Genomic DNA, 14811 nt, shown 5'->3' with positions numbered 1-14811 from the left:
GGCCCCCCACGGTCAATGTGCATAAAGAATTGTGCACGTTGCCCAAAAAGTCCTGAGTGTATGAAGATGTTGCTGAGAACAGGACAGGGGACTCAGTCCTTTCTAAGAGACCTGAGTAAGACTCAGATGATGTGGGCCCTAAAACTGGAGGTACCAGGTTCCAAATAGCAAGTGTGGGTTCCCTTGGGGGATACTGAGCAGACGCCCTTAGAACCTTTTGCAGAATATAGGCTGGAGTCACCCCTAGCATGGATACTGTCTCCTCTGTGTCCTATGTGTAGACAACTAGACCAAGTGTGGCACAAGGCCTCAGTTGCTCACAAACCCTGACATCTGCTGCAGATGATGGTTAAGCGGCTGAAGGTGACTAGATCACTTTTGGTGGGCATTGATAACGGATCAGAAACTGGGTGTAATGAGGTGCTTGCAAGCAGCACCAGTAGCAGGATCACTGAATGGTGGGAAAGTGAAAAGGACATCCATCTACCTAAGACGCCAACAAAAAATGTATGCATGCTGGGAGTAGGAGGAATTATCCTTTGTTTAGTCTACAATTTTCCTTTTGTTTGCCAGTTTTCAGTCCTCCTGTAGGTAGCAGTATAACCAAACAGTGTTTGAATTCCTTTATCCCTCAATGGAAAAGGAAGAAACATTTATGTCTATGTAACCTAGCTGCCTATAGTGCAAGATATGCTTAACATGCCTAAAAAGTCTCCTAGGGCAGAAATTGTGTCCCGACAAAAAGGGGTTGATTTACTAAAGGCATATAGACTGTGCACTTTAGTAAACGAGGTAAAGCTTCACTTTTTACAAAGTACTCAAATGCGTGCAATGAAAAAAACAAAATAAACAACAACACATTTTTGCTTGTACATGATTGGATGATGAAAATCAGCAGAGCTTCTGCTCACTTACTGGGCTCTGGAGAAGCTGTACTTGGACTATCATCACACTGACACCAATGAAGCTGACTGGAGGGGGGTTATTGTCACACTGACACCAATGAAGCTGACAGAAAAGGGGTGGGGTTATTATACTGACACCAATCAAGCTGGCACAATGGTTATCACACCGACACTGATAGAGCTTACTTGAGTAGGGAGGGGGGTTATCTTTATGCTTGCAACAATGAAGCAGGTTGGGGGGTTATCACAATGCCAGATGCCACCAAGAGGGGTTGCTGGGTGGAGGGCCATAAAAAGTATTGCTATGCAGTCCCTGTTGCAATTGTGTTCTAAAGTGAGGGGTGAAAACTGACTATGCAAATACAACTACAGTCCCTCTGCATACTAGTATGTGGTACGCACAGATTACAGAAGAGCAGACATTACCTTGTAGCCAATTGTTTTGGATCGGCACCATTCCAAGAGGATCTGTTTAATGCTGCTGGCACTAGCTACTCCAAAACTCTGAGACCTTTTCAGCTTCACCTTGGATTCCCCCTTGCCTCTAAAAATAGCACAAAGGAAAAAGTTTAATAATCGAGTGACCTGCTTATAAAGCACAGAAGGGCTATGATTTCCCCCCATACATATAACAGAGGATATTAAAAAGGAAATGAGAAGGCAATTCTGCAAAGAAATGCAGCTAATACTTTAAGTATATAATAATAACATTATTAAACACTGCTCCCAAAACTAAAAATAGTACTCAGAACATTATTATCACATACTTACAGACAAATTAAATTATGGACCCAAACAGCTTACACTTTATCAAATGTATTGCCAATATTGACAAATGGAATAGTTAATATTCTCCCTACAGAAATTATTTAAAATGAAAGAACCAAAAAGCAGACAGTATACTTAAAAAAAAAAAAAAAATACTACAAAAGAAAGAAAATAAAATATTTAAATTTTTAACCTGTCATAACAGATGTGCACATTCAGGTAGGAATACGTAATGTTGTGTTTATTCTGTAAATTATTAGTCTCAAATATACTCTAAAGACATGCTGGAGGGTTTTTTGGATCCCATCTAAATTGGCCCTAGTATATGTATGAATGTGTGTTAGGGACCTTAGGGTGTAAGCTCCTTGAGGGTAGGGACTGATGTGAATGTACAATGTATATGTAAAGCACTAAATAAATTGACTGTGTTATACACGTACCTAAAATAAATAAAAAATAAAATAAAATATGATATTCTTTCAAAAAGTCAGACTGCCCCTAAAAGTATAGATTGCTGTACAGTCTAATTTCATATTCATAACATTTATATACAGGTATTGCATTTTAATTGTACACACAAATCCCCTAATTTAAGAGAGTCCATTTGAGTTGTAAAGAGAAAGGATTTACAGGGGAAAGATTCCCACTGAGAAGAGACATAGGCGGACCATACTGCTTAACCACTTCCCAACTGCCTCACGCCGATATACGTTGGCAGAAGGGCTCATACAGGCAGAATCATGTACCTGTACGTTACCCTTTAAGAGGCGGCCAGCAGGCCCGTGGCAAGCTCTGCGAGTTGGGTCGTGGGTCCCGCAGATTCGATCGCCATGGGGATACCCACGATCGCCTCACGGGGAGGAAGAACGGGGAGATGCTGATGTAAACAAGCATTATCACGTTCTGCCTAGTGACAGTGTTAGTGATCTCTGCTCCGTGTGATCAGAGCAGAGATCAATGACGTGTCATACACAGCCACACCCCCCACAGTTAGAAAAACGCCCCTAGGACACACTTAACCCCTACACTGCCACCTAGTGGTTAACCCCTTCACTGCCAGTGTCATTTACACAGGAATCAGTGCATTTGTATAGCACTGATTGGTGGATATATGACAATGGTCCCAAAAATGTGTCAAAAATGTCCGATGTGTCCACCATGTCGCAGTCACAATAAAAATCGCTGATTGCCGCTATTTAAAAAAAAAAAAAAAAAATGCCATAAAACTATCCCCTATTTTGTAAACGCTATGACTTTTGCGGAAACCAATCAATCTTATTGTGATTTTTCTTTTACCAAAAATATGTAGAAGAATATATATCTGCCTAAACTGAGGAAAAAATGTTTATATATTTTTGGGGATATTTATTATAAGAAAAAGTAAAAATAAATGTGTTTTTTTTTCAAAATTGTCGCTTTGTTTATAGCACAAAAAAAAAACCGCAGGGGTGATCAAATACCACCAAAAGAAAGCTCTTTTTGTGGGAAAAAAAAGGATGTCAATTTTGTTTGGAAGCCACGTCGCACGACAGCGCAAATGTCAGTGAAAGCGATGCAGTGCCGAATCGCAAAAAGTGCTCTGGTCAGCAAGGGGGTAAATTCTTCTGGGGCTGAAGTGGTTAATAAGGGATACATTTTATTAGAAAAATATGTAATACAAAAAGGGCCAAGACCAGGTACCCCCCACCAACACCAGGATCATGTTAAAAATAGACGTCATCAGTTTAAGAGCAGCTGCTTCAACCATGCATGCACACACCTATAACAAGGCTAGTGTTAATTGGAGTAGGTGTTATTGATGGATCAGACTAATGCTCTCAGTGACATGCACCATACATGACAAAGTCCATCCTGTCACTATGTTTAATTAGAAACCCTTTTAACAAAAAGACCCCTGTTAAAGGGTGGTTGATTGAGACTTGATAGAGTCTAACGTTGTCTATTTATAACATTATCCTGGTGATGGTGGTGGGTACCTGGTCTTGGCCCTTTTTGTACTAAACATTTTTCTAATAAAATGTATCCCTTATTAAGCAGCATGGTCCACCTGTGTCTCTTCTTTGTGGGAATCTTACCCCTGTAAATCCTTTCTCTTTATAGTTTTTAGGCACAGAGACCGCACTCAATATTGGTGAGCCTGCAAATCTTGGGACACCACACAGTTATATTGAACACCCAGTGTTTTGATAACTAATAGTGAGTATTGATCTTAAACCCATTTTTCTAACCGTTTGAGTTGCTCAGCTTCTGAAAACGCCCAGTGGGAGGGGCGAAACGCGTCAAGCGGGGACAGACAGTGACGTACTTCTGGTATTTAAAAGTGCATGCAGAGGTGGCAAACAAATTTTAATAAAGTCAAAACTTTATTATGCCATGGAGATTGATTTATGATTTTTCACGATACACTGCACTGCAAAGAGATGCCATTCACCACACCAGGATACTGTTATTGATATATCTTGACTCTAAGAGTCGGTGAGTGGGGAGTGCAGGCAGGGAGCATGGAGGATTTGAATTTGCACCTTAGAGACTCATCTGCATGATTTCATTTGCACAATGGACTTTACTTGTTAAGATTGTTTTCATAACCACTTTAATCAGCACTGTTCACTTTTGTTATGTATAGAACTGATGAATTGTTTAGATTTTAATTTTATTTATCTTTGAGCATATTGCAATTTATGGCAAGAGCAGCAATTGATCTTTCACCATTCATTTGACTTGTATTAAATATTCACTTGGATATATTTTCAAAAAGGGCAGTGAGATAGTGAAGCTGCACGTTTTTTTTTTCTGTTCGAAAACTTTTGAAAAATCAGAGAAGGAGTAAGCGCTCTATTGACGACAACTGAGCCATTAAAGTACACACGTCTTGAATTTAGAAATTTCACACTGGGTATATAAATAAAAATGGCGCATTCTGGGTTTACGTATAGCGAAAACTGCATTTCAAAATGTTCAATGGATTTAGACATAAAGGGAACCGAGGTTATATGCAAATCTTGCATTTTTATGTCTATCTTGCCCTGCCTTCTCTTATCTACAGAGACTCCCATTAGGACCTTAGATATGATACTGACCAATAGAGAGGCTGTTGGGGGTGGGGCCATCCTTGACTTTAGCAGGACACATTGCGGTCTTCTACAATTTTAGCCATATACTGTACATCCTGGATCTACTTGCAGTTTTGACCAAAAGGTAACCTTTGTTCATGTATTATTTCATGATATGGGCAGTTTAAATTGTTCACCTTGATAGCAGGTTTAAAAGTCCACTCAATGATATACAGTGTAGGGGTGAGGAAAGCATTCTCTGAAAATACCGAGTGCCTCTCCTTGACTCTTGCCTATATTTTTGTTCACATGGTTGCTTCCTGGCATGTTTTTCTTATAGACCTTTATGGATTGACATGTCACATACCAGGAGGGACACAGAAGATAGTGGGACCCCCAACTTGCATGGCATTAGGGTTTAGGAAAGGAGCATTACTGAAGCAATGGTTTTATGAAAAAGATTTACAAAGCGCTTTGACCTCATGCTTTCATTTCATCTCACCAATTGGCCAACGAGTATGCAGATCAAGATTTCTAACTGCACATGCTGCTTACTTGTTCCATGCAGGGTTTCAAAAAGCAGAGAAGCCAAGGTATAACAGCCAGGGAATTATCACTAGGATAGCAGCCCACAAATTACTCTCATGCAATGTTTCATTTAAAAACTCTGCCAATACTCCATGTAGTATATTCAGTGTTCAATCCATCCCGTGTAAAAGGTCAGAGCACTTTTGAAGCAAAATGGGAAATGTCCAATGGGAAATCCTCTATTGTGAAAAGAACATATATGACATGACCTAAGGCCAGCCATAGGTGGAGCGATTTTCTTTTCCACAACCACGGGTTGCAGGAAAGAAAAATCGCACGATTCCCATCAACACAGATGGGGGAATCCCTCCTGTAGTGCCACTGTGTTCTGCTGGCAGGGGAAGCTGTCCCCGCTGGGACAACACTGATTAATGCTAGCAAGAATCGCATGTGAAATCTGACAAGCTGGTTGTACCCAAGTTGACTGATTGACTTGAGTAAATTCAGCCTGCCAATACGTGATTCGAACAGTCTATGGCCAGCTTTAGTGCTGTGGAAAATGTAATTGTCAAATTAAAAAGGACACAGCATGTATATATATATATTGTAGCTTTAAAGCGGTTATATTGGCATACTGTTTTCCATGTCTCTGTACCAAGTTCTTGGTTCTGCCATGCTCCACCGTATATTATAGATGTTTTTAAAACTCACATGTGAAACTGTTTTTTGGCTTTCCGTTATTTCTCTAAAGAGTTCAATTCTGCTTCTAGAAAAACGCTGACAGGTATTATTAGATTGTAAGCTCTTCTGAGCAGGGTCCTCTTAATCCTCTTGTATTTTATTGTATTGTAACTTTATTGTCTCCTTTTATATTGTGTAGCGGCGGGCTCCTGAAGAGCACACGCTATGTCATTCAAAGTTAAAACTTTACCCAAACTACAGTTTGGTTCGGGTCTATTTGTCTAAATTTGACTTGTGTCAGTCTGACTGGACTGTGAGATGTTCAGCCTTGCCGCACGGGGAACTGTCTCTGGTGGCAGGCGTGGAACTATGGTCTGGTCAAGGGCTTAAGTTACTCTCTTTCGGAGTCAGGTCAGTGGGAGTGGCCCTCTCGCTGTGCCCTCTGGGAGAGGGTATTTAAGATGCGGACGTCACGTGGTTCGGGGTTCCGGTCCAGTATGCTGTGTTGATTACATGGTCCTGGTCCTCCTGACCAGCCCCCAGGAGGGCTATGGTCTGGGGTGCGATTCCACCTGATTTTAATGCCTCGGGGCTGGCTAGCCCAAGGCATGGAAACTACAGGAGGATTCTGAGGTGGATGGGTGCCGTCTCCGGTCTGGGAGAGACCCACTGGACTTCGAGCATTCCAGGGGAGGACTCTTTAGAAGAACACCATGTGTGAGTTTGGTTTTCTTAACAAGAGCCTGGAAGGGCTGAATTAACCGAGAGAATCCAGTCTTGTGGATATCGCCAAGCAGGCTGAAAGATCCAGGTATCCTACAAGTGTTCTACAGCTTAGTTTCCCACGTGTTCTGTAACAACGTCTGTGACAAAGACTTTGCTCCTGAGTGAGCACCTTGTATGCTGCTGGGCTTGTGGGAGAGGGATTGTCCAACCTGAGTGTTCATCCAGCTACGAATGGCTATTCTCTGGATGCAGTCAAAGTAAGCAAGTTCCTTAACGTTAGACTTTGACATTGAGCGTGCCTGAATTCCTTCCCAACCCTCTGATCCCAAGTTGAAAGACTGTTCAATGGTTGAAGTTTGCAAATAAAATCCATTCAATTGGATCTATTGTCAGTCTCAAGTTACTGGGTCATCTACCATGGGACATCCCCTAGATGTGCAATAAGGAGAAGCGGAAGGTAACGTTCAGCCCAAAAATAACCAGCAGCTCCTTTGGGGGTTAGTGCTACAATTGTAAAGTGCTGCGTAAACTGTTGGCGCTATACAAATCCCATATAATAATAATAATGTATCTAAACTCAAAGCCTTCTGCCTAAACACCTTCTATCTTCTTCAGCTGCAAGATGTCTGACAATGCTTTGACTATAGATAAGATTTTATATTATTCGCCTCTACTATTGTAATGTCTGAAAGAACTGTACACACCACACGGCCAGGCTAGCTGGAGATGCCAGCTAGTGTGTTGAAGTAGATGGCAATTTATAATAAAGCAGGAAGAGAGTACCGTATATACTCGAGTATAAGCCGAGATTTTCAGCCTCTTTTTTGAGGCTGAAAGTGCCCCCCTCGGCTTATACTCGAGTCATCGCCGTCTGACTGCTCGATCAGCGTATCGAGCAGACAGACGGCGGACATACTACAATTCGAAAGCCGCGCCTCCGCCTCCGCCTGTGATAGGCGGAACACTCAATTTCCCAGCAGTCAGTGTTCCGCCTATCACGGACATCCGCTCATCCTCGTACTACGGACGAGGATGAGACGATGTCCGTGATAGGCGGAACACAGGCTGCTGGGAAATTCAGTGTTCCGCCTATCACAGGCGAAGGCGGAGGCGCGGCTTTTGAATTTTACAATGGCCGCCGAGGCGCCGACGAAGAGCGGCGATCCTGGCAAGGCACGGGACGGAGGCAAGGCAAGGCACGGCACGGGACGGGACGGAGGCAAGGCACGACACGGGACGGAGGCAAGGAGGCAAGGCACGGCACGGGACGGAGGCAAGGAGGCAAGGCACGGCACGGGACGGAGGCAAGGAGGCAAGGCACGGGACGGAGGCTCGGGACACAGGCTCGGGACACAGGTAGGCTGGACACACACACACACACACACACACACACACACACACACACATGGACACACACACACAGGGATGGATGGATGGAGACACACACACACACAGGTATGGATGGATACACACACACACACAGGGATGGATGGATGGATACACACACACACACAGGGATGGATGGATGGAGACACACACACACACAGGGATGGATGGATGGAGACACACACACACACAGGGATGGATGGATGGAGACACACACACACAGGGATGGATGGATGGATGGAGACACACACACACAGGGATGGATGGACACACACACACACAGGGATGGATGGACACACACACAGGGATGGATGGACGGACACACACACACACAGGGATGGATGGACGGACACACAGGGATGGACGGACACACAGGGATGGACGGACACACAGGGATGGAGGGACACACAGGGATGGACGGACACACACACAGGGATGGACAGGCATGTCTCACCCTCGGCTTATACACGAGTCAATAAGTTTGCCAGTTTTTTTGGGGGTAAATTGGGGGTCTCGGCTTATATTCGGGTCGGCCTATACTCGAGTATATACGGTAATTAAAAACAGAAAGTAGGGGTTTTACTTTAAATTAGCCTTTAATATCTGCTCAGAAGTTAATAAATAAGGTTTCTGATAATGACAAGATGCTACAAAACAAAGCAGAGTATAGAACACAACAAAAGGGATACTCTGCTCTTTTCTACAGATCAGAAACCAAAACATTACAGATAATATAGCAAGTAAACTCAGCTGCTTCCCATGAAAATGTTCTATGTGCACTGCTGATAAAGCGCATCAAAGTCAGCAGGAAAAGTTTTTTGTGCCAAGTGTCACTGCTAAATGTTAATGAAATCAGCTCATGTCCCATAATTACCCTAAATCACATATGAGAAAGGACAAAATGCTTGCATAAGACTGGATTACAAACCCTGTGCCTAGATCTAAAAAAAAAAAAAAAAAAAAAAAAAGAAGAGAATAAATTGTGTATGCAATGAAATCATAGCAGAACTGCTCTAAGACATACAATACCAATGGAGTGTGACTAGCCCAGTCTGAGAACTGTGAATGAACATGTCACTGAATTCACTGTCAACACTCCGTGATTAATCAAATGAAGGGTTAATGAGGCCATGCCTAATCCTTCCATACCATTCAAATGACTCGGCACAAAAAAAAAAAGGATATAATATATATATCTATCTATCTATCTATCTATATCTATCTATATATAGAATATAATTTGTTCTGTGAAATTCAATACTTCAGGCACTGCAATCAGCTGCATTTATACAGTGCGATTACATGCGGTTGCATTTAGTAATCCCCATAGCAACCCTTTTTTTTATTTATTGTTTTTTTTTTTGGGTCCCTTGAATCTACCCATGATGCATTTCGGTCCTCTGCATTTCAAACCATCTATTTCCATCTATATCTTTATTTTTTTCTCACGCTGCTATCAGCAGGTGAAATAGTACACTGCAATTACCTGCGGTTATGTGTGGATAGATGCGCTAAATCGCTCCTGGACGCAATCAATTCTATTCTTTCTATCCCCACCAAACCACATGTAACTAAATCGCAGCTAAACGCAGTGTGTGAATGGGGCCATAGGAAAGCATTGTGTGCTTTTATCTGCGGTAGAAAACTATAAAATCCGCAGCTAAAAGCACAATTATATCCGCCCGTGTGAAAGGGGCCTTAGGCTGGGTTCACACCATTGCAAATTGGATGCAGCTACCCCACATCTAGGGTTGCCACCTCATCCCTTTAAAACCAAACGCATATTAATTACATAGGTTCTGTGGCTGATTCAGGTGACAATTAAACTCACTTGGTGCCTTATCTGCATGAATTTAGTCTCAGAACCTGTGTAATTAATATGTGTTCATGTTAGGGATGAGGTGGCAAATCTACCCGCATCCAATTTGCAATAGCAGGAGATTTTGACCGGCTCTCTATGGTCAGTTTCAGGTCCGAATTCAGCCAAAAATTTGGGCTGAAGTTGGACCTGAAACGGTGAATGGGAGCCACATGTTCCAGTACAGAGGAATGGTTCCCCAGATTTTCTGCACAAGCTGACACTTTGGGGGGTATCTATATCCTGGTTCCTCCTCGACAACTACACAGCAGTGACATAGCGGTTGTTGTGAAGAACCAACAAGCACTGCAGGGGACACAGGAGATAAACACTGCCAGTTCCTTCAGAGACTTCTGGAAGGGTTTTCTTTTTATTTTGAGCAGTGTTCTGTGTTGCAGGGAACGGGAGAGTTAAAGATATTCTATGGACTCAATTTTTTTCATTTAAAAATAACAAACATGTTATATTTACCTGCTCTGTGGAGTGGTTTTGAACAGAGCCGCCCAGATTCTCCTCTTCTCGGGTCCCTCTCTGGCACTCCTATCTGTTACAGTGCTCCCTAACATCTTTGCTCTGCTTTTTTATTTGCTTGAAGTTGTCGCTAAACCCTGGACCCTGTATTCACTATATCTGGTCTCCCACAGTACACAGAACATGGAAATTCAATTATTTTAGTAAATATAAACTCCTAAATGCCTTTTCACATCAGAAGTATACAGTCTTATGAATTCTATCAGTGTCTGGTTAAAGCTTGTGTGTTTTTATTCTACTATGACTGTCCTATGATGATGCAGGACCCTTAACCCCCTATCTGGACAGTGCTGACTGGCCCTGTGCCGATCACATGCACCCTCCCAAGAAAAAAAAAAAAAAACACCACAAAAAAGAAAAAACCTTGCTAGCAAGACACACCAAACTGAGCATGTACAGAGTGCACCCAAGCCTCAGTACCATTAGCAGATGGATTGGGGACAGTGGAAAAAGGGGAGGATCAGAGAAGACAGGCTCAAACAGCCTTTTTACACAATGTGGAAGATTAACCCCTTAAGTTCGTGAGTATAACGAGCATGCTTTACTGCATATACAGACTAATTTTACTGTTGCGAGTTTAGAAACCCACAGCATGTCACCTAAGTCTTATAGGAGGAAGAGTTTGCTTAGTTAAAGATCAATGAGCTATTCTATGCGACTTATATGAACCTAAAGCTTCCACTACAAACTGTAACACTCTTAAGTAATCTACAAACTGTAACACTCTATTAAGGCTGTATGCCTATGTAATTATTTGACACAAAGAAAAGAAAAAATATAATAAAACACAAGCAGCTAAAGTAGTGCAAGCATGTACACACAAGATTATTGCCCAGTACATATTTACCCAGGAGATAATCCATGCTTACTACTACTCAACCTGTCATTCAAATATGCGCACACTTTAAGCGTTGCAGAATAAAGATTGCATTGCCAAGAGGAACACATTTAATGCACTTTAATATGTGTATAATTAAGTTACCAGTGGGTAAGGTATAGAACAACTCAGAAACTGCCTCATTAACCATTTATGTAGTCACCAATTACATACAAATTGTCAACCCATTTTTTAAAAACACAATCTCCTCATGTACTGGCAAAGAAAATGTACAGCTATGTGTTAAGGAGTGGTGGCTGGGGCTATCTGTTCGCTGCCACCCTCCCCCCCAATTGGTTGATCAGTCCCCACTTACCCCTTCTAGGTCACAGGGCTTCCTCCGGGTGGCGGGCTCCACGTTGGGTCTCCTCCTCCTTCGGCTTCCCCTGAGTCTCCTCGCTTCTTGGCGGCCAATAGGATGGCCTCTCTTCTCAGCCAATAGGGTCTCAGGACCAGCTTCCTGAGCCGGCAGGAGAATCAAGAAGACAATAGCGAATATTAATTCACTGTTGTCACACCCCCCTTTTTCTTAAGCCAATTAGAGCCTCAGGCTCTAATCATGTGCTTCTTAAAAAAAAAAACCCTACTGGAATTCATGCGTCCAGCACCCAGTATTGACAGGTCGCCACTTGCATTAAGGCAACACAACTTGAATACTGCTAGATCTCAATCTCAATTTACAGGGACAAAAGCACTCATAAAGAGTGATTTAGGTAGGCAGATTATTCATGAAGTTATTGTCAAGTTAACTAATGCATACCAAAACCTCAAAATTTGCTGAAGGCATTTAGTCTTAAAGACTTCTTGGTCATAAAAGGGTTAATATGCCTTTTTTGTACTTTGTGCTTTTGCCGACATCCATAAATGGTGCAAATAATGTATTCCACTTACTTCCCACTGTCTTGTTCAAACTTTTCAAAGAAAGCCTTGCGAACTTGCGTGCCAGAAGACCTTGGCAGGGTCTGGGACCTAACCAGCTCGCGCTTTTTCTCAGCTTGGCGACTCAAAGCAGGTGGTGGAGACTGGGATTTGGGGGTGACATCAAAATATCGGTCTGTGCTGGAATACAAGATAAAATGGATTAAGCAAACCGTTTTATTGATCAGCATATTATTGATTTGGATTTTGTGTTATTGTGGACATGACATAACTACACATACATTTCAATGTCTAAACTTTAATTTGTTAAAAGTATTACATGGAAAGTATGGTGTATTTTTAGTAAGCACATATTTTAAGTATATCCAAGTCATTTTTTATTATAGTTTTGGATATAGTAGGGAAAGGTTGGAAACTTTTTTTTTTTTTTTTGACTGTTTCCCCGTAGGACTCCCAAATTCCAAAAAATCACAAATTTAGATTTTTTTCAGTGAAACCGTAATAAAGGGGAAATATTCCATAAAGAAGATTTGATGCAATGATAGCCAAGAGGATTTTCCCTCACTTTCAGGATATCTTTTTTCTACAGGTTAGGAAGCGTATGGTGGACAAACACCACAACAAAAACAAACAAAACGAACACACAAAACAATGGGGTGTAAATCCTTCACTATTCAAATTAAAATTCTGGCTTTAGATATAGTTTAACATGTCATTACAGTGTTCACCTTTACATGCTTGTGTCTGCCCTATATAAGGGTCTAATGCTTGCTTAGTCTAGAGCAGTGATGGCAGACCTTGGCACCCCAGATGTTTCAAACTACATTTCCCATGATGCTCAGCTACACTGCAGAGTTCATGAGGATCATGGGAAATGTAGTTCCAAAACATCAGTGCCTAAGTTTGCCATCCCTGAGGGATGTGACAAAATGACTTTCCTTATCCCTCGTTTAAACCGGCTTCCTCCTTAGGCCTCATGCACACTGTACGTTCTAAAAACCCTAGTAGCGTTAGCTGTAGCATGCTGCGTTTTTGCATTAGCCTTTTTAGCATTTTTTTAGCAAAACTATATTCCCACAAAAGCCTGAGGCTCAAAAATGCTCAAACACTGGGTAGCGTTTTGCCACGTTTTTAGTGTTAGAGCGGTTTACAGCTGAAGAACTCTTCAAAAACGCATTAGTTCTGTCTGCGGGGGGTTCCAGCCTGAAAACACCCCTGCCAAAAGACGCTGATAACAGTCTATAGCCTTATACACACGATCGGACTTTGTACAAACTTTCCCGTGGACTTTTGTACAAAGGGCGTAGTCCACAAGTTTGTATTGCATACACACGATCTGACTTTTTGACAACAAACACGAACGTAGTGACGTCACAACGTACTGACGACACTTCAAAAGAGGACGTTCAATGACTCCAGCGCCACCTTTGGTCAACTTCTGTATTGTAGTTTGATCTTTTGCATTGGTTCTGAGCATGCGTGTTTGTACCTTGTACAAAAGTCCGATGCTTTTGCGTACACACGATCGGACTTTGCTCCATCGGACTTATGTTGTCAAAAAGTTTGTCCGTTCGCACAGCCAACAAGTCAGATGAAAACAGAAAAAGTTTGTCCGATGGAGCGTACACACAGTCGGATGTTGCTCCAAAACAGCTAATTTGCATGTTTGTTGTCAAAAAGTCAGACCGTGTGTACGGGCCTTTAGTTTGCATGGACACATAGGATAACATGCTGGGGAGTTTACTGGCTGCAGAAAAAAAAAACACCTGACACACAAAACAGCAGCTGTAAAAACACCCAGTGTGCATGAGCCCTTATTGAACAAACCGTGTCCTGAAGCAACTCCTCTTCACCAGTTGTGCAGCTGCTCATCATGTATAATGCAGGACTAGTGGTCCTGTATTGTACATAGGGATGTTGATGGACCAACCCACATTCTGAATCTGGAACAGAGAAGAGCACTGGCTGCTGAAATGAGGAGAAAGCATCTTCCCCTAGACTTAATGAGTATTAGACCCTTACAATACAAAAGGAAAGGGGCTACCAAATGCAGAATTTACCAGCTGACTGGAATTCATCTTTTACAGCTATTGAGATAAGATATCAGCCACAAAGGGAGGATGCATAGTTGGCAGACTCAGCAATTTGCTATGCGTGAGTAGTACAGCACGACCATGTAGAGTAAGCAGCGCCAGAGTGTGTAATAAGCATATATGGCTGACCAAATAGATATATATTATTAGGTACAAATTATTGCATAAAAACTTTTTTTTTTTTTTATGTTGACAAAGTTATTTCAATTAAATTAATATTTTGCTTGAAAAAAAAAAAATCTGAAAAAAAAACCGATGTAAACACTATCCACTGCCTCTTGTAAGCCAATAACCTGATTATTAAGCAGCTATATTCACCTAAGTTCCCCGTCCATTTCCCTCCCTGCTGCAAGTTGTGGTGCAGAGTACGGCTAATCCAGCACTGCAATGGTGCTTCAAGACCACCGGTCTGCTGCTGCTCCCCTGAGCTGAGGTTTGTAGTCTTCTCTCTCCTGAGAGGACCCCACTGCTGGCCATCCAATACAAGTATCCACGCCATTCTAACGCTTATACTGTATGAACTGTA

The 14811-nt window shown here is 42.1% G+C and overlaps 1 protein-coding gene across 2 annotated transcripts in view; it reads right to left on the bottom strand.

The window, feature by feature from the left end:
- LOC143982142 (smoothelin-like protein 2) overlaps window positions 1–14811 on the bottom strand; it is a 157919-nt gene that overhangs the window by 40390 nt on the left and 102718 nt on the right. For both annotated transcript variants that reach the window (XM_077480601.1, XM_077480600.1), the window contains 2 exons: window positions 12205–12372; window positions 1332–1449 (listed from right to left, as the gene is read on the bottom strand). In XM_077480601.1, the coding sequence (XP_077336727.1) occupies window positions 1332–1449; window positions 12205–12372 (286 nt within the window). The remainder of the gene's footprint in view (window positions 1–1331; window positions 1450–12204; window positions 12373–14811) is intronic.

This window comes from Lithobates pipiens, unplaced genomic scaffold, assembly GCF_037356315.1.
Source record: "Lithobates pipiens isolate NorthernLeopardFrog02 unplaced genomic scaffold, aLitPip1_a1.2 Scaffold_16, whole genome shotgun sequence".
Taxonomy (NCBI): domain Eukaryota; kingdom Metazoa; phylum Chordata; class Amphibia; order Anura; family Ranidae; genus Lithobates; species Lithobates pipiens.
Note: the sequence above shows the minus strand (reverse complement) of the source record. Positions and strands in the feature narration are given on the sequence as shown.